This window comes from Sinocyclocheilus anshuiensis, unplaced genomic scaffold (assembly GCF_001515605.1).
Source record: "Sinocyclocheilus anshuiensis isolate Anshui unplaced genomic scaffold, SAMN03320099.WGS_v1.1 scaffold1303, whole genome shotgun sequence".
NCBI lineage: Eukaryota > Metazoa > Chordata > Actinopteri > Cypriniformes > Cyprinidae > Sinocyclocheilus > Sinocyclocheilus anshuiensis.
The window spans coordinates 271,672-291,730 of NW_015537954.1; the positions used below are offsets into that span (position 1 = coordinate 271,672).

Below are 20,059 nucleotides of genomic sequence, written 5' to 3' on the forward strand. Positions count from 1 at the left end.
CGAGTGTATTTTGCAGTATTAAACACGTATTTATACCGATTTCATCAGGCTCCGAAAATTCTTCAAAAAGAACACAAAGACTGGCCTTCTCAGCTGCCAGAGCTGCAACTCTTGCATCATCAGAACAGAGTGTTCAACGCACCACCGTTTCCGTTTAAAACACGTTTTGCACCGTTTTGTCGGGGCTGAACGCAGCCCTGCTTATTGGAGGAAAGGAGACAGAGTGAGGAAGCCAATCAGAAAGGACGCTTGTTTGAGTAAATGTGACGCATGCGGGCAAAATGAGTGTGAATGTGTGAATGTGCACGGCCTAATTGTGAGCTACAGGCAAAAGAAGTGGAAAAATGAAAAAAAATTGAGGTTTTCACAAAAATGAGTTCGTTAAGCCCTCGTCTAGCGATCCCAGTGCTCCAAATAGTAATTAAAACATCTAAAATGATCTTTATTTGTGCGTTTTCTGAGAGGCTCACTTCTGGACGACTGCTGCTTCGTCTCAACACAAGTTGTAGGTCTATTGTTGTAAAGCACAGCATTCCAGCTTCGTGAATATTCATATCGAATTCTCGATGACAAACCAGTGAAATATGGTTTTCATTCCCGTTATGAAAACAAAACGATCGCACTGACTAACATTTGCGAAACGTGTGCATAACACTCCTTTCCAATAGCGCGCGATCTCCCTATAAAGTACATTATTGCGAAATACACTACCGGTCAAAAGTTTGGGATCAGTAAGACTTGTAATGTTTTTTTAAGAAGTTTCTTATGCTCATCAAGGCTGCATTTATTTGATAAAAAATACAGAAAAAAACAGTAATCTTGCAAAATGTTTTTATCATTTAAAACAATGGTTTCTATTTTAATATCCTTTAAAATATAATTTATTTCTGTGATGCAAAGCTGAATTTACATCATCATTACTCCAGTATAAAGTGTCACATGATCCTTCAGAAATCATTCTAATATGCTGATTTATTATTAGAATTATCAACAGTTGTTGTGCCAAATATTTTTTTGGAAACTGTGATACTTTTTTCCGGATTCTTTGATGAATAAAAAGTTAAAAAGAACAGCATTTATTCAAAACGATAGTGTATGTCTTGGCGAGGGTCACACAAACAGAATCTGTTATGTCTTACATGAACGTTTAGTTAATACTTGGGGAAAATCTGATGCGCAACATTATATTAGATCCATGCATTACAGTAGGTCTTAATATAGATCTCATTTTAACCAAACATTAAAAGAAAAGACAGAATCACTCGCTGCTCTTGCGTAAACTACTGTTTATATGCATCTTTGTTCTTATGTTTAATACCAAAGATAAAATAAAAAAATAGCTATATTGTGATTAATAATATAGTAATTATTATTAAGGAAAGAATTGGAGGAAAATATGCAACGTTGCTTGGGAATCTTTAACTCGATGTTTCTCAACTCTGCTGTAGCTCGGTCATTTGTTGTCATATTCCAGCAAGTCATATATCACTTTGAAGGCATTTTAATGGAGAATGTGAAAATCAAAAGAACTCATTTTTGAAAATGTGCTCATTCCGACTCATTTTTGCCAGCACGGGTTACAGATATCTGTCTGTGTGTGTTTGATAGGGTCAGTGTGATCAAAGTTTCCACTGGAGATTTGGTGAAGTCCTTTGATTTGCCCAAAACTACTGCACTGGAATTCTCCCCTCTGAATAGAGTTCTGGCCACCTGGCAGCAGTATACCAGTAAGAGCTTTTAATATATGATAGAACATTAATATGGACAAAAGTATTGGGACACCTCCTTCTAATGAACAGGTTTGACTACTTTAGTAATTTCCATGAGTACAACTCTTAAAGGGTTAGTTCACCCAAAAATGAAAATTAGCCCACAAATTACTCACCCTCAAGTCATCCTAGGTGTATGTGACTTTCTTCTTTCAGACGAATCCAGTCGGAGTTATATTAAAAATTGTCTTTGATCTTTCAAGCTGTTTCATGGCACTCAGCGGGTGTTGCATGCATCAGTCCAAAAGAAGTTAAATAAAAAGCGCCCATCCATAAAAAAAAGTGTCTCACACGGCTCCGGGGGGTGAACAAAGGGCTTCTGTAGCGAATCGATGCGTTTTTGTAAGAAAAATATCCATATTTAAATATTTTTTTATATTATTTATATTAAGCCATATTTTAGCTTGCGCCAACAGTTGTACACAGAAGCAGCTCCGGGCGGATGACGTATGAGTTCAGCTTTTTTTTAACCTTGACTTACACACAGAGGCATTGTCATGTTAGAATAGAACAGGATCCTGTCCAAACTGTTGCTATAAAATTAGAAGCACACAATTCCCTAGAATAGCATTATATGTTTAAACATTAAGATTTGTACTCATGGGAATTACTAAAGTGTCATATTTGTTGATGACATTCAAGTTTTATAATAACTATAAGAACAGACAAAATGTTTAAACAAGCAACCCTCAGAACTCATTAGCAAATGCACGTATTTCTCAGAATCGCAGGATAACCCTCAGGGAGAAGCAAACCTGCAGCTGTGGGACTTGCAAACAGGTGCCTGCATTAAAGCGTTTTATCAGAAGAAGGTTATGGGATGGTGAGTCGCTATTAATGTTCATAACAACGTTAATGAAATGCAGAATTAGTTTTATTACTGTCGGTTTATTCATGATCTGTCTGTATTTTCTCAGGTGTCCGAGCTGGGCAGATGATGAAAGTGTTACCGTTAGAAATGTCAATAATGAACTTCACTTCTTTGAGAACAACAACTTTGGTAACACAGTGTTCTTCTGTTTACTTAATTCATTGCACATGTTATATTTAAACTTGTTGGAAACAAGTCAATCAATAACAGTGGAAATTTTTTAATAGATTACAATGTATACGAATGTATAAAGGATGGTGTCTGTGCTTACTATTTCTTTTAGATTTACTCACTCTCAGTCCATCCAAGATGAGGATGAGTTTGTTTCTTCGTCAAATTTGGAGAAATGTAGCATTGCATCAGTGTCTCAGCAATGGATGCTCTGCAGTGAATGGGTGCCGTCAGAATGAGAGTCCAAACAGCTGATAAAAACATCACAATAATCCACAAGTAATCCACAGCACTCCAGTCCATCAGTTAACATCTGGAGAAGACAGAAGCATCATCATTAGAGTTATTAATAATAATAGTTAAGTCCATAATCCATAATAACGCTTCCTCCAGTGAAAAAGTGCATCTCCTGTTGTCTCTCACATCAAAATCCAGCCACATATTTGTTTAGAGCTGTTTAAATGCTGCTTGATCTGTGCAGATTTCTCTCCTGATTCACACCAGAACACTTTTTCACTGGAGGAAGCGTTATTATGGATTATGGACTCATATTTGAGTTAAAAACGTCTTAATGCTGGATTAGTTTCAGCTTCTGTCTTCTCCAGATGTTAACTGATGGACTGGAGTGCTGTGGATTACTTGTGGATTATTGTGATGTTTTTATCAGCTGTTTGGACTCTCATTCTGACGGCACCCATTCACTGCAGAGCATCCATTGCTGAGACACTGATTCAGTGCTACATTTCTCCAAACCTGAGGGTCTTTTATGTAGCAAGCCTGAATAAAAATACAATAATTAGTCAAATAAAATGTTTTTTAGATTAAGTAAATGTCAAATGTCATTGCAGATCCTTTAAACACCCATTGAGTTTGCAATCTATGCTGTGTTTTGCTGTGTAGAAACTATCGCCAACAAGCTTCACCTTCAGAAGGTGTCCGAGTTCGCTCTGTCTCCTGGATCACAGCCGAGCAAGGTATCCGAACACTTTCAAGCATTCATGTGCTGTTTTACTGATAGAAATGTATATTAATTCATCACGTGTTGCCTAAGGTTGCTGTTTATGTTCCTGGAAGCAAAGGAGCGCCGTCTTTTGTACGACTGTATCAGTATCCCAATTTCGGAGGTCCAACGTCTGCTCTGGCTAACAAAAGCTTTTTCAAAGCTGATAAAGTGGCCATGCTGTGGAACAAAAAAGGTAGACAGTTACTGTTTTAGCTAACGATCATCACATGAGGTTTTCATATATGTATGAGTGTTTTCTGGTCTTTCCTAAAGCCACTGCGGTTCTAGTGACCGCCAGCACAGAGGTTGATAAAACAGGAGCCTCTTACTATGGAGAACAGACGTTACATTACGTCGCCACCAATGGAGAAAGCGCAGTAGTTCAGCTGCGTAAGTACGACTTTAAATGATTCATCAATAATTGAACGATTAATGAATAATTATTTACAGTGACAGTCTATTGAAACCAATTTCTGTCATTAACAAGACTGGACTAAAAATGTTTATGTTGTGTGTGTGTGTGTGTGTGTGTGTGTGTGTGTGTGTGTGTGTGTGTATATATATATGTATGAAGAGTTTATTTGCAAAAACAGATAACTCCATTTTTTTTACATTTTCATAAATCATGTTTTTTATTATGTTATCATGTTAGTTAGCTGTATTTTTTAGTTATTTTAACCTAATGAAAATAACCCAAATGCAGTTTGATTGAGATTAATTGGAATGCACAATGAAAAAACACGAATTTTGAAAATGGTTAAAAACGGATTTATCTGTTTTTGCAAATTAACTCTTCACATATAAATACATATATATAACGGCTTTACAGGAGGATCTCACACAACTCATCCTTTGAAAATGCAGCGCAATGACGAGACTTTGACAGAGCCGCCCAACGCCCCAGGCTTCCCTCCTCCTGCTGCTCCTGCTTTTACGACGCATATCCATTCCCACAATCCTTTTCAAATGCTGAAGTTTTATGTATTTCCTGTAAAGGGCAACTTTTAATCTTTTCCCAACATTTATCTGGACACGAGTTCAACACGTGCAAGCATATGAATGAATACCACACACACACACACACACAAATATATATATATATATATACATACATATAAATACATATATATATATATATATATATATATATATATATATACACACACAGATATATACAAAGTTTCATTTTATTATGTATAATAAAATATTATAATTGAATTATTTATTAATTATTTATTTTGTTATGTCATTTTATTTTAGTTTCGGGTCATTTTTAGATTTGCTTTATTGCATTTATTTATTTTTATTTTTTAATTTATTTTTATTGTTTTGCTGTTATTTGTAACTTTCTATTTATCAATCCTGAAAAAAATGCATCACAGTTTCCACACAAAATATTGTGCAGCACAACTGTGTTCAACACTGATAATAATCAGAAATGTTTCTTGAGCAGCAAATCAGCATATTAGAATGATTTCTGAAGATCATGTGACACTGAAGACTGGAGTAATGATGCTGAAAATACAGCTGCACATCACAGAAATAAATTACAGTTTAACAGATATTCACATAGAAAACAGCTATTTTAAATAATAATAATATTTCACCATTTTTACTGTATTTCTCACCATATAAACACAGCCCTGGTGAGCAAAAAATATCTTACGGACCCCAAATGTTTGAATGGCTGTGTCTGTTTTGAAGGAAATCAAATCTTTTTTGTTGCTCCATTAAGATGTTTTTGCATCATCTTTTCTCATTAATGTAATATAAATAATATATATTATTTAAATGTAAATGTAAAGTGCTTATACATACTGTAATGATTGTATTCATTATGCTAGTTTTAATAATAAAATGATTCTGTTAATGACTACATGGATATTTTTTCATCCTGCACAGCAAAGAACGGCCCCATATATGATGTATCCTGGAACCCCAACTCTTCAGAGTTTTGTGTGGTTTATGGTTTCATGCCCGCCAAGGCGACTGTCTTTAAAACAGGAGCCTCTTACTATGGAGAACAGACGTTACATTACGTCGCCACCAATGGAGAAAGCGCAGTAGTTCAGCTGCGTAAGTACGACTTTAAATGATTCATCAATAATTGAACGATTAATGAATAATTATTTACAGTGACAGTCTATTGAAACCAATTTCTGTCATTAACAAGACTGGACTAAAAATGTTTATGTTGTGTGTGTGTGTGTGTGTGTGTGTGTGTGTGTGTGTGTGTATATATATATGTGTTTATGGTTTCATGCCCGCCAAGGCGACTGTCTTTAACCACAAGTGTGAGTCCGTGTTTGACTTCGGCACGGGCCCCCGAAACGCGGCTTTCTACAGCCCCCAGGGCCACATCCTCGTCCTGGCCGGGTTTGGGAACCTGAGAGGGCAGATGGAAGTTTGGGACGTGAAGAAATACAAGCAGGTGTCTAAACCCCAGGCTGAAGACACCACACATTTCTCCTGGTGTGCTGACGGAGAGCACATAGTGACGTCGACCTGCTCCCCCAGGCTCAGGGTCAGCAACGGATACAAGATCTGGCATTACACCGGGACTGTGTTGTACAAGCATGAAACGCCATCAAATAAAGAGCTGTGGGAAGTTTTGTGGCAGCCCTTTCCGACTGGAGCCTTCCCAGAGAAGCCTGTGAAATACCAGGCGTCTCCGAGTGAACTCGGCAGCACTGAAGCCAAACCGGCGCAGGCATACCGTCCACCCGCTCTCCGCAACAAGCCCCAGACCGCCAGCTCCAAACTAGTGAGTTCCTGCAATCCTGGGTCCTATTCATAAAACATCTTAAAGCTAAAAGTAGCTCATAACTCGCCGATTTAGGAGAACATAATGGGCGTGTCAGTCCTAAATTTTAGACTTGCTCAAGCAAGTATTTCACAAAGCGTTTTAGTGTTAAATCTAGCTCCTAAATCTGCCAAACGTTAGCAGTAGTGAAGAGGACTCCTAAGTCACTAAGACCAAGCCACAAACTATCCTCCTTGCTGAAAAACAACAACACAAACCATCACAGAAATTATAATGGTTTCCACTACAAATAGCCTAACGTTAGAAACCATCAACTTTTAACCATTATACAAGTGGTTTTCCGTAGTGTGTTTTGGGAGATGTTCCATTAGGATTTAGTGGTTTTAGCAAGCCAACAATAGAAGATGACCAATAGAGACCAACAGGCACCATTAAAGCCAGTATAATTCCCATTATAACCAGTAAAACCATTACATTAGCAGGGCTAAAATGGCTGTTGCCGGGAATCTGCCTCGGAACATAAACATTTTAGAAACACGCTGCATTTATTTGCACACACGTTTTCCCAAGCATCTTTTTTCGGTTTTGGAGGTTATCCCAAATCCATATTTTCCTTTGATTATATCCTTGTTCTCATTAAGCAGCTGTGTTCTAAGTAACAGCTGTTCTTGGTTTTCTTTTACGTTTGCATGTCTTACTATCAGCCATGATCTACTCTGTTAATTAAAAGGCTGTTTATATGCATATCCGCTAATTGTTTATGAGAAGCACACATGTAAGAGGCTGAGAATTAGCTGAACATATACTTGTTTAATTAGTTACACTTAGCCTGCATTTTAAAATCTGTATTTGAATGTGGCAACATTTTTATTTTTAAACCTTTATTTGAATATGGCAACATAATATCGCGCTCTACAATATTTCCATGAATAAATCTCTGAGAGACTATTAGCCAATCACTGCGTGCATAGTTAATGAGCACGCTGACATCATCCATAGCAATGAGGTAAGCCCCGCCCCCTCACTCTGAGCTTAACACTTCTCTCTATTCTTCAGTACAGGTTTGTCTCGGCAGCTTTGTGAATAGGTTTTAGAAGAAAACTCTTAGATAAAAACTTTTACTGCTATTTAGGAGAACTCTTGTGAATACGGGCCCAGATTCTCTTTTCCTCCAGATTATGAATGTCCTGTGACAATAATGTGTCTATCCAAGCATGAAGAAGAGCCGCCGCAGAACATGAAGCCTGGTGCTGCAGGAGAGAAGCAGGTGTCAAAAGCTGCTTTGAAAAACCAGAAAAAGCGAGAAGCGAAGAAAGCAGCTAAGCAGGTACACCAGAGCTCGGTATTTGCATTTGTTCAATAAACCGTGAAGAAGAATAAGTGATGCATTCTGTTGATTCAGGAGAACAAGCCGGATGAAGCTCCGCCTCCGGTAGCAGACTCCGCCCCTGCCAGTCATGTGACTTCTAGCTGTGGAGACCCTGAAACTGACAAAAAGATCAAGAATTTGAAAAAGGTGAAATGGTTGGGATATGTTTACAATCAAATAAGATCAGCGTGTATACATGGGTACAGTGAGAAAAACTTCTTGAAGGGAAATAAACACTGTCTTTTACTCAGACTTGGAATAGACCACAGAGTGAAATGGACCTACTTTTATAAAACTTTTTAATTAATTTAATTTATTATTTTTTTATTATTATTTTTTTTTTTTTTTTTACTCTTGCAGTGAGAATAGCCTCAGCTGCCGACATGGCAACATACTTTTTTTTTTTCAATTAAATAACCCTAAGTTCCCGTTGTACAAAAAAAAAAAAAAAATTTTTAATTCTCAGTCAAAATTTAATTTTTTTTTAATTATAGTGAGAAAAACTTCTTGAAGGTAAAGAAAAAAAACAGATTTGGAATAGACCAAAAAGTAAAATGGACCTACTTTTAATTTATTTTAATTTATTTATTTTTTATTTATTTTTTATCATTTCTTTATTTGATTTTATTTTATGTTATTTTACGTAGCTCTTGCCGTGAGAATAGCCTCAGCTGCTGACATGGCAACATACCTTTATTTTGAGTAAATTGACAAAATGTAATTTTTTTTATTTATTTTTTATTGAATAACCCTGTAAAGTTCCCATTTATACCAGTTTTTTAAAAATGTCAAATGTTTTTCTTTCCCTGTTAAAATGTATTTTTTTTTAATTACATTGAGCAAAAATGTCTTGGAGGTAAAGAAATAAAATTGTCATTTACTCTTGACTTGGAATAGACCAGTTTAGAGTAAAATGGACCTACTTTTATTTTGTTTTGTTCCATAAGAATAGCCTCAGCTACTGGTATGGCAACATACCTTTATTTTGAGTAAATTGTCAAAATAATACAAAACCCTGTAAAGTTCTCATTTATGCCAGTTAAAAAATATATATATATATATTGTACATGTATGCCAAATGTGATGCATCTGGCATGTGTTAATGGGATTTTCATGTTTCTCTGGCAGAAACTCAAAGCCATTGATGAACTCAAGGAGCAGCAGGCGGCCGGCAAAGTCATGCAAAAAAATCAGGTAATAAAGCAATGCTCATCAGCATGATTAAAAGTTATTTATTATTATATAAATATTATAATAGTCCCCCTCCCCCGTTTTTTTTACAGCTTGAGAAGATGCAGAAAGAGGCCCAGCTGTTGAAAGAGCTTGAAGAGCTTGAATTAGGATTGTAAACTCACTGTATCAGTTTTCACATTAGTCATCAGTTTTCAAACCTTCATATTGTCGTGAATATGTATTGAGATGACTTTTTTCATGATCAATAAAATAAGAGCCTGTTTTGCTTCTTTGAACATGGCTACTATAATAAGTACTAAATTCTCAAAAGCAATATTGCTATGCAATGTGACGCACAGCGCAAGAGAACATCCCCCAAAAAAATGTTAAAATTCAAACTGCGTGACTTTTATTATGTCTTTCGGGGAGCCGGAAGTGTCCGTTTCTCCAGCGTGAAGCCAAAGCAGTCGCAGATGTTAGCATAAACGCAGATGAAGTTGTTGACAAATAAACTCAACGGGCCGAAGCAAAGCAGCAGGTGTTTCAGGTTTGAGGAGAGCTCACTTCAGTACACTGAGTCTGATACCTGTGGAGAGTTAGCGAGTGTTTATTTGTGATGTTTAGATGAGCCGGTGAGATGCTACTCGTATCGGTTCATACATCACGCCTGTGTTTGTGTTCAATTTTACTCTAACTACTAGTTATTTCTGGCGTTCTTGTAATTTATCCCGTAATATAAATGTATTTGTATTTATTTTACACGTTTAGATGACGTTCAGGCTTTTGGCATTAAGCAGTTCAGCCGTTTTTTATATTTTACATTTGTGCTAAACAGCTCCTCGCTTTTGTCATCTGATTGTTCTTAAGTTGTTTGTTTTAAAAATTAATCTGTAACTTTGAACATTAACTTGTGTGAATAAAAGAGGGGATTTAGTATAGCCTCGGCTCTTGAAAACCCCTCAGTCTAACTGCGTCAATGATATCATTTTAATAAGCAATCGTTCTAGTTTGTGTTCAAAATAAAAATACAACCCTTTTAGCACGAGTTTTAAGCTCAGGTGTTGCGTTTGAAATTAAAATTATGTGACATTATACATATTAATAGCTGTTTTTGATGGAGTTTAACGACAAATATGTCATGCATGTAAATGTTTATATATATATATATATGTGTGTGTGTGTGTGTGTGTGTGTGTGTATGTATGTATGTGTGTGTATATATATACACTGAACAAAATTATAAACGCAACACTTTTGTTTTTGCCCCCATTTTTCATGAGCTGAACTCAAAGATCTAAGACTTTTTCTATGTACACAAAAGGCCCTTTTCTCTCAAATATTGTTCACAAATCTGTCTAAATCTGTGTTAGTGAGCACTTCTCCTTTGCCGAGATAATCCATCCACCTCACAGGTGTGGCATATCAAGATGCTGATTAGACAGCGTGTGTGTATATATATATATACTGTATATATATGTGTGTGTGTATATATATATACTATATGTGTGTGTGTATATATATATATATATACACTGTATCTATATATACTGTATATATGTGTGTGTGTGTATATATTTACTGTATATATGTGTGTATATATATACTATATATGTGTGTGTGTGTGTATGTATGTGTGTGTGTGTATATATATATATATATATATACGTGTGTGTGTGTGTGTGTGTGTGTGTGTGTATGTATGTGTGTGTGTGTATATATATATATATATATGTGTGTGTGTGTGTGTGTGTGTGTGTATATATGTATACATGTATGTATATATGTATCCTTTTTGTAAAGCAGGAAGCGTTAAGAAGAAAAGAGACATCTGTGGCAAATCTTTGTCTTGTAACTTGTAAGTCTTGAAAGACGCGCATTTGAATTTGAGCATGAATTAAGATTTAATTCTGTTTGTATCCTGCAAGTCATGCATCAAGTATGCATTTTGTTTTTCTTCCTGTTTTTAGAGTCTGCTACACTTGAATGGACGCGGTGCCCGCAGGTACACAGGTAGAGCTGCTTTCTGCTCTTCACTGACCCTCAAATATTGAATTGGACGGGAAGGAAAGCAGCTGTCGGCTTCAATTTGTTCTGTTCGTTTGTGCTTTGTTTAGTAAGACCAAACCAACTCACCCGAACCTCAATTATGCCTGTGAAAAAGAAAAGAAAGTCGTCCGGATCCGAGGACCCCAGCATCAGAAAGTGCAAAATCACCAGGTAAAAATATTTGTGAGTTTCTCTCTGCATCTTTCACTCTTTCATACATCAGTCGCTGTATCATCACCTCTTTAAAATCCAGTTACTGTAGGACGCAAACTCCAGGACGGCTGCTTAACCCAGATGACCAGTTCTCTAGCAAGAAATGTCTCGCCTGGTTTTATGAATATGCAGGTACATAAACCAATACTTTGCTTACTCGCATGCAGCCTTTAATAAAAGTCAACATAATTTTTTTTTTTACTTTGGTAATGTGACATTTCAAAGAATGAACATTTCCTAAAAATGCGTTCACCCTCAGACCATCCAATGAGTTTTTCTTCATCAGATCTGGAGAAATGTAGCACTGCATCAGTGTCTCAGCAATGGATGCTCTGCAGGGAATGGGTGCCATCAGAATGAGAGTCCAAACAGCTGATAAAAACATCACAATAATCCACAAGTAATCCACACCACTCCAGTCCATCAGTTAATGTCTTGAGAAGACAAAAGAAACAAATACATCATTAAGACGTTTTTAACTCAAATACATAGTCCATAATCCATAATAACGCTTCCTCCAGTGAAAAAGTGTTCTGGTCTGAATCAGGAGAGAAATCTGCACAGATCAAGCAGCGTTTAAACAGCTCTAAACTAATATGTGGCTGGATTTTGATGTGAGAGACAACAGCAGATGTACTTTTTCACTGGAGGAAGCGTTATTATGGACTCGTGCTTTAGTTAAAATGTCTTAATGCTGGATTTGTTTCAGCTTTTGTCTTCTCCAGATGTTAACTGATGAACTGGAGTGCTGTGGATTACTTGTGGATTATTGTGATGTTTTTATCAGCTGTTTGGACTCTCATTCTGACGGCACCCATTCACTGCAGAGCATCCATTGCTGAGACACTGATGCAATGCTACATTTCTACAAATCTAATGAAGAAACAAACTCATCCTAATCTTGGATGGACTGAGAGTGAGCACATTTTAATTTTTTGGGTGAAATATTCCTTCTTGAGCTGATCTGATTATTGTTGTGGTTTTAAATGTGTAGGTTCAGATGACATTGTCGGACCAGAGAGCATGGAGAAGTTCTGCGAGGACATCGGAGTGGAGCCAGAAAATGTTAGCAAAAATGCATCTATATGTTTCATAGAAAACCTTCAAATTAGGTGTTGGGAATGGTCTTCTATCCAAAATGTGACCCTGGAGCACAAAAGCAGTGTTAAGTCGCTGGGGTATATTTGTAGCAATAGCCAACAATACATTGTATGGGCAAAACAATGCAAAAATCATTAGGATATTAAGTAAAGATCATGTTCCATGAAGATATTTTGTAAATTTCCTACTGTAAATATATCAAAACTTAATTTTTGATTAATAATATGCATTGCTAAGAACTTCATTTGGACTCAAATTTTTTTTTTTCTCAATATTTAGATTTTTTTGCACCCTCAGATTCCAGATTTTCAAATAGTTGTATCTCAGCCAAATATTGTCCGATCCTAACAAACCATACATCAATGGAGAGCTTATTTATTCAGCTTTCAGATGATGTATAAATCTCAATTTCAAAAAATGGACCCTAATGACTGGTTTTGTGGTCCAGGGTCACAAATAGGGGAAATCCCTTGAAATAATGTGCACTGTGTTTGTGTGACCCTTCAGATTGTAATGTTAGTTTTAGCCTGGAAACTTGAAGCAACAAATATGGGATTTTTCACAAAAGAAGAGTGGCTGAAAGGAATGACGTCACTACGGTAAGATGTTTAATGCCTCGAACGTCATGAGAAATCATTCAGTCCGAAGTCTTTTATTATGCTGCCGTTAAACTTCTCTGATGTGTGTACAGTTGCGACTGCACAGAGAGATTACAGGGCAAACTAGATTATATGCGCTCTCAGCTGAATGACCCGGTTATATTCAAGAACATTTACAGATACGCCTTCGACTTCGCCAGGGTGAGAGGATGACAAAAATGCACTTGTTTTCTCCATTTTAAGATAACTTAAAGCATTTTAGGATAAACATTGCTTGTTTGTTGTATCTGTATATAATTTACGGTTAATTTTTTGTCTGCTTATGGATGTTTTTTCATCATATTCATCTGGTTTTATATGTAGGATAAAGATCAGCGCAGTCTTGATATGGACACTGCAAAATCCATGTTGGCACTTCTCCTCGGACGGACGTGGCCTCTGTTCCCAGTTTTCCACCAATTTCTGGAGGTTTGTCATCTTTTTCTTCAAACCAGACTGTCATATCTGCTCCAAATTAGGTGAAAAAAACACAATCAAAGCAGGGCTTGACTTTTTCTCTTTTTTTCGTCCAAGGAGCACATGTGCTCCTAATTTGAAAAATTTAGGAGCACATATAAAAACCTTCAGGGGCACAATATAATTTGTTTTTACAAGGGGACACAAGGACATATTTACAAATAAAAAGACTTTTGCAATACTTTTTGTATTTGTTTTTATACAAGAAGCACACTAGGTTTTTAAATATTTCCGCTTTAAACTGCATTTATTTAATAATAATAATACTAATTTTGAATGTTGAATTAAATGCCAGATACGTTTGTGTAACTAAAATACCAATAACAACCAGTAAAAAGTGTTATACTTTTAATTAAACAAGCCTGAAATATACTGAGACTATTATTTTGAAATGTCTTTACTACTTCCATCTGCTCATTCAAATCTAAATCATATTACAATATGAACACAGTATAATAGTGTGGTATTTATTGATCGTGAACTGCTCTGAAACTGCAAGCCTGTAATACGTGCAGCATCGCCGCATTTAAACATGCAACACTCATGTTTATTTCATTAAATCGTCTCCTTTTGAAGTGTAATTATCACATTAAGCTGTATTGTGATTACTGTGTAATGGGCCCAAATTTACAACCCATTCCAATGATAATGAATATGTTTGTTATAGCATTTAAGATATTTTCATGGCCTTAAATTTGAAACAAAACCCCCGAATTTGAGACTTTTTACTAGTGCTGTCAAACATTTAAAAAAATTAACTAATTAATTGCACATTTTTCTGTAATTAATCATGATTAATTGCATGTTAATATGTTTATACCGTCCTAATTTCACATTGAATCTCCAAATTAATGTAGAAACGGCATAAAGATGGCATCTTTTTACTAAGCAGCCTATTAGTGAAGGTCAGTATCATTGATATCAATGCTGCTATTGGTGTCTCTATTAAATGCATTTCCCCATTAATTATAGCCATTCAAATTACAGTATAATTAATAATAACTGAATTTACTTCTTTTTTGCATTTTAGCGCGCTTGATACCATGTTCATATTGTCTACTATAACACTAGCCAAGGGATGCCAGGGGAAAAAATAGATGCTGCGTTAAATATTTTTACTGTGTTAAACTAAAAAAACGCTTTAATTTTGACAGCCCTGCTTTTTATTGCTGCAAGCGAAACTCTCACACTGCCAAACCCTCATAAAAGTAGTACATTAAAAGCCAAACTGAACCATATGTTGTCATTGTTTTTTTTAGACTATGCATTTAAAAAAAAACCCGAATTCATTGGTATTTGTTGTTTAAAGTGCTGTGACTAACAGAAACGTCTCTCCTCAGCAATCAAAGTATAAAGTCATGAATAAAGACCAGTGGTACAACGTCCTAGAGTTCAGCCGTACGGTTAACACAGACCTGAGCAACTATGATGAAGACGGAGCCTGTAAGTGTGCTGGATTCCTCTCAGCTTCTCTCAGAAGATGTTTCGGAGTTAAACGGCTGCTGATGTGTCTGTGATTTCAGGGCCAGTGATGCTGGATGAGTTTGTGGAGTGGAATAAAACCAGAAATGCATTATAGCGCAAGCAGACGTTTTTGTTGTTTTTGGCTGTGCCCCAGACGATGGCATACGTCTCGAGGACTGCTTCAACATGTCCCACATCACTACCCAGAGACTCTTACAGTCTTACTTTAAAAGGAAACTGCACAGAGGAATCACAAGACGAAAGGGGAAATATTTTTCTTATGTATTGAATTTGTTGCAGCAGGTCTATTGCCAGTGTTGTATGAATTTTCTTTCCTTTTCTTTCTCTCTCAAAGTTTTACTTTGTTTATAGTGTTTTGAAAAGGAAATAAATAAAGCAGTTGTAAATTAACTTTTCTTCTGGATTTTAGTGACTGTTGGAGCAATAAAGCATTTTCCAACTAAAATCTAAATGAAGCATGAATAAAAATATTTACTTTACGTACACAAAAACACCAACGTTTAGAACCAGTAAGATTATTAGTGTTTTTGAAGGAAGTCTCTGCTCACCAAGGCTGCTTTTATTTGATCAGATATACAGTAAAAAATGTGAAATATTATTACAATTTAAAATAGCTATTTTCTATGCGAATATATGTTCAACTGTAATATATTTCTGTGATGCGCAGCTGTATTTTCAGCATCATTACTCCAGTCTTCAGTGTCACATGATCTTCAGAAATCATTCTAATATGCTGATTTGCTGATGAAGAAACATTTCTGATTATTATCAATCAAATATTTTTTGGGAAAATCTGATACATTTTATTTTTCAGGATTCACAGATGGATAGAAAGTTTTAAAAAAACAGCATTTCTTTGAAATATAAGTAGTCTGTAACATTATAAATGTTTTTACTGGCACTTTTGATCAAGTTAATGCATCCTTGCTGAATAAAAGTATTAATTTCTTTCAAAAAAAAAAAAAAAAATCTTACTGACCCCAAACTTTTTATGTATATATTCCAAATATTCGCATCACCGTTACTACTTTTGAAAGAACAGGTGACGTTGCCTATACATGAAAAACATTTAATATACAATTGATGCTTGTAAAAAAAAAAAAATATATATATATATATATATATATAGAGACAAAATAGCTGAATCTAAATGTACACTTGATAAGGCTAGTGGTAGTTTTAGACTCAAAAAGGAAAACGCTGAATGACAGATCAGCCTGGTCTAACCACAAATACAGTGTTTTCAGTGTGTCATAAATGTGTCCCTCGGCCTGTTTGTGAGTCTCCAGTGTCTCCTGCTGAAGCTGAAACACTGTCTTCATCCGCTTGAATCGTCTGGCCGTCAGTCGACTGTCTGGGTTGATTTTAAGAGCTTCAGACTGTTTCATGATTGCATTGAGTCGCGCGTCAGTGACCTCGTCTTCACCCTCCATCCCTGAGTCTTTGATATGGCTGTATGGAGCCCCTTCTTCATCATAGTTGTAGACTTTAATGACGCGGCTCTTCTTCTTTGGATGTGGACTAGCTGCTGATCTCAACTGTGGGGTTTGTTCTTCTCCTTCACAACTCTGAGGCTCATTTGACTCGTTTATAACATTTCCAATAGCGTCCGCATTATCAACATCCATGCGTTCCCGAGCAACCAAACCAGTGTCCACAGTGTCTTCTCCAGCGGTTTGGTTTTTATGGAAGAACACTGTGTCAGTTTGTGCTCTGGTGGTTTGTAAGTTCTTCTGTCCATTAATGTGATTGTGTTTTCTATGAGGCATGCGGGCCCTTATCGTTCGTAGGCACTTCATCACGTAGGATCTACTGAATGCACCGAGTGTGAAGGCTACTAAAAAGCTCACGATTACTGATGATGCCACAGCTGCCGCAAAATGGCTTTCTGACACCGTGTCGCTGTAAACCCCTGCCTCCCTGGTCTTCCTCTGCCGTTTCTTGATGGGAACTACGTTAACTCTATAAGGCACAATTGTTTTGCTCATCTTGTCCAGATGGACACAGTAATAGAGTCCATCATGGCTGGATGTGGCTCTTGAAATCTTCAAAGTGCCATTGCATGTGTACACTGGGTCTTTGTTTTGGTGGTTACAGCTGTCAAACAGACCAAAAGGTGTCTGCCAAAACTGCACCAGCACTGCGGAGAGAAGAATACAACAATCACGACTGAATAGGTATGTTTCATAGCTTAAAAGACTGAAAATGGAGCTAAATGTGGGTTTTTTTCAACAAATGGTCAGTGAAAGGAAGCACATAATTACAAAAAAAGTGTGTGTGTCTGTGTGTGTGTGTGTGTGTGTGTGTGTGTGTGTGTGTGTGTGTGTTATTTATTCAGCTTTCAGATTATGTATAAATCTCAATTTCCAAAAATGTACCCTTATGACTGGTTTTGTGGTCCAGGGTCACATATATATATATACATATATTATAATACTTGATACTTATTTGATACATATATTTGATACTTTAAATAAAGTAAACTCACTGGAATTAAATAAAATATACAAAAGCTAGATGCCAAGTCAACATTTCTCATTTTCAACTTCATGCACTAAAATACTCAAACTAAAACTGAAATGAAAACCATAAAGACAAATAAACAAAAACTATTAAAAATGACCAAAACACACAACAACATTACTAAAACTTCAACTGAAATTAAAATATAGAAATATATAAAATAGAATAGAATAATTAAAAAAATGATAACAGTATCTCAATGAATATAAAATAACACCGGGTCAAACAAACTAAATGCACTTTATAGTTTTATTTTCTGTTTATTTTATATACCTTATTTTTCACAATTCTCCACAAGTCTGATTTCATCATTTTCTATAAATAGGTATAAGAAAACAAAGCCAAAAAAATATATATACTTGATGTGACTGGGACCAAATGCTTTCTGTAATCTATTGATAAATTCAAATTTTCCATAAATTCAAATATTTTTACTACCAACTTTGAGTTGAATGGTTAAGCAAGACGAATGCACTCAACACTACAGTGTATGTAAAATGTAATAATTTTGCGTTTAATAATTAAGAAATTGGAATAAGATTATAGACTTCCAGCACGCTGAAGAAAGAAATTCCTGTCTTTTTGTGCTGCTCACCTTCATCTCCTTGACTTTGGCACCGAAGCGTCAGCTTTTGTCCTGGATGAATGTGAGCTGAGTTTTCAGGTCTGACCTGCAGACGGTTTATTTGAGAGCTCATCAGAGTCTGCAGCGACTCTTGAGGGTTTCTGTGTGCTGCAGTTTTAGATTTGACACACAGAGAACCCCAGAAGAGAATCAAAGCCACCAGAGAACTGATGCTCAACTCCATGGTGTCTAGAAGAAACTGAGAAGTTCAGTGTGTTTTTGACTGCTATTACCAATATTATTGTATTATTAATAATTGCATAAATATAAAACTAAAAAAATATATACAGCTGCCCCACTGGTTTGACTTCACAAAACACAGACAAAATCTGAAGTTCATAGTATGTCAAAAAAACTAAATTTCTGACTGTTTTGAAATGTAAAATCATGTAGATATATGGCATAAAGTATAGATCAGCCAGTCAAAAACAGCAGGAGTGTTGAAGTCTGTAGTTTTCTCTGAGAGAGGAGTAAAGTACAGTCCTCACATGACAGCTCTTATATTTCATCTCGTGCTCCGTGCTTAAAGATTAACATTTTTCTCTTCAGTAATAGGCTGTCATGTGCATGTTTTCCAAATGTTTGAGTTTATGTCATAACAGTTAGTGGCGGTTTATGGTTGAAGAATGTGAGCTTTGGGTCATTAGTAACATTATTTGTCTCATTATGTATGCAGAAGAACAAATGGGAAATTGACAATCCAGCATTCTGTTATTTCAAAAAAAAAAATCAAACATTTGATCCATTCAATGCAATACAGCAGCAGAAAAGTCATTTTTGGCAATATTGATTATAAATTTCCATCAGTGGTGCATGTGGAAAAACAATGTTGAATACTGAAAAAAATAATAATTAAAAAGAAAACTTTTTTACACTTTTTACATACAGACTTTTGAAAATGGTACAAAGAAAGAACGAAGGTTTTCCCTTTTGATGTTGAAGTCAAAGGCTGTGCATCTAAACATACTTTATGTATTTTGGAACACATTTATCCATAATTATATTGTTACTAATAGTTAGGGCCAGTATTTGAGCCATTTCAATGCATTTGAATGTTGTATTTTAAGGACATTTCGTTAATTTAGTTCAGTAAACAGTTTTAAAACTGTGCTTTAGGATGTAAGATCAGGGTCCTGAAGCAAAACCAGTCGAGAACCGCTGATTTAGATCTTGTAATTTCTTTCTTTCATATGGAAAAAAAGCAAAGAGAACGGTGTATTTTAGTTCATTGATCTAAATGCGTTTTCTCCACATAAATTGTATTAAATTATTTTCAGAGTTAATTAGTTGCTGGTCTTTTATGGATGTTGCAGATGTTGCAGATCACGACGCCCGCCAAGTTTCAAAAGATTCACAACAGAAACGCACATGTAAATTCGCCAAATGTAAATTTTTAATAAATTCAATAATTACTGTGTAATTGTATATAGACAACTTTCAGGCTGCCATGTCTACTTTAAACTGCATTTCATAGTAATCTCGATTCTACCTGCTTGATCTATTTCTACAGCGAGCCTCACGAAACATTAGTGTTTTTGCCACACGGTGGCAGCAGGAAACTTAAACATCACCATATGCTCGCTAAAACTACACGTTTTGTGTTGTTTTTTTTTCATTTTTTGTCTTGCTTTTCTTAGCTGCCTGTAGAAAGCTGAATCTAAAATGACAGCAAAACTCTAAACAGCGCGTAAAAGGCCACATTGTTTCTCAGAAAAGTTTGCTTATGTGGCTCGATGGCCCCGTGTTTCCCTTCTGATGAATTGTGATGAGTTGCAGAAACACACACACACACACACACACACACACACACACACACACACGTTGTGTTTCC

General features: G+C 35.9%; 3 protein-coding genes across 7 annotated transcripts in view; 2 read left to right on the forward strand and 1 right to left on the reverse strand.

The window, feature by feature from the left end:
• The window catches only part of LOC107665043 (eukaryotic translation initiation factor 2A-like), a 12,805-nt gene extending 1,528 nt beyond the window's left edge, over positions 1-11,277 (forward strand). The window contains exons 4-18 of one of the 5 annotated variants that reach the window (XM_016455795.1): positions 1,609-1,727; positions 2,493-2,592; positions 2,687-2,769; positions 3,712-3,785; positions 3,863-4,007; positions 4,088-4,204; positions 5,717-5,799; positions 6,087-6,578; positions 7,792-7,905; positions 7,981-8,094; positions 9,076-9,141; positions 9,231-9,667; positions 10,921-10,975; positions 11,088-11,130; positions 11,235-11,277. In XM_016455795.1, coding sequence (XP_016311281.1) covers positions 1,609-1,727; positions 2,493-2,592; positions 2,687-2,769; positions 3,712-3,785; positions 3,863-4,007; positions 4,088-4,204; positions 5,717-5,799; positions 6,087-6,578; positions 7,792-7,905; positions 7,981-8,094; positions 9,076-9,141; positions 9,231-9,296 — 1,573 coding nt within the window. In that variant the 3' untranslated portion in view covers positions 9,297-9,667; positions 10,921-10,975; positions 11,088-11,130; positions 11,235-11,277. The remainder of the gene's footprint in view (positions 1-1,608; positions 1,728-2,492; positions 2,593-2,686; positions 2,770-3,711; positions 3,786-3,862; positions 4,008-4,087; positions 4,205-5,716; positions 5,800-6,086; positions 6,579-7,791; positions 7,906-7,980; positions 8,095-9,075; positions 9,142-9,230; positions 9,668-10,920; positions 10,976-11,087; positions 11,131-11,234) is intronic. The other 4 variants (XM_016455787.1, XM_016455802.1, XM_016455811.1 and 1 more) reach the window with 4 other exon arrangements.
• On the forward strand, positions 11,267-15,174 carry LOC107665332 (DCN1-like protein 5). The gene is made up of 8 exons (XM_016456164.1): positions 11,267-11,337; positions 11,420-11,511; positions 12,374-12,444; positions 12,988-13,079; positions 13,172-13,280; positions 13,443-13,547; positions 14,936-15,038; positions 15,119-15,174. The coding sequence occupies exons 1-8, from the start codon at positions 11,267-11,269 to the stop codon at positions 15,172-15,174; spliced, it is 699 nt and encodes a 232-aa protein (XP_016311650.1).
• A 106-nt stretch (positions 15,175-15,280) lies between these two features.
• On the reverse strand, positions 15,281-18,412 carry LOC107665341 (uncharacterized). The gene is made up of 3 exons (XM_016456173.1): positions 18,199-18,412; positions 16,308-17,220; positions 15,281-15,296 (listed from the first exon to the last, which is right to left on the reverse strand). The coding sequence occupies exons 1-3, from the start codon at positions 18,410-18,412 to the stop codon at positions 15,281-15,283; spliced, it is 1,143 nt and encodes a 380-aa protein (XP_016311659.1).
• Positions 18,413-20,059: the final 1,647 nt, after the last annotated feature.

Bases quoted from the DNA above. Each gene is read 5' to 3' on its own strand.
- LOC107665332 (XM_016456164.1), top strand. From the start codon at position 11,267: ATGCCTGTGAAAAAGAAAAGAAAGTCGTCCGGATCCGAGGACCCCAGC. The intron at 11,512-12,373 runs GTACATAAACCA...TTAAATGTGTAG, and splicing joins CTGGTTTTATGAATATGCAG to GTTCAGATGACATTGTCGGA. The intron at 12,445-12,987 runs GTTAGCAAAAAT...GTGACCCTTCAG, and splicing joins TCGGAGTGGAGCCAGAAAAT to ATTGTAATGTTAGTTTTAGC.
- LOC107665341 (XM_016456173.1), bottom strand. From the start codon at position 18,412: ATGGAGTTGAGCATCAGTTCTCTGGTGGCTTTGATTCTCTTCTGGGGT. The intron at 17,221-18,198 runs GTGAGCAGCACA...TTCTCTCCGCAG, and splicing joins CCAAAGTCAAGGAGATGAAG to TGCTGGTGCAGTTTTGGCAG.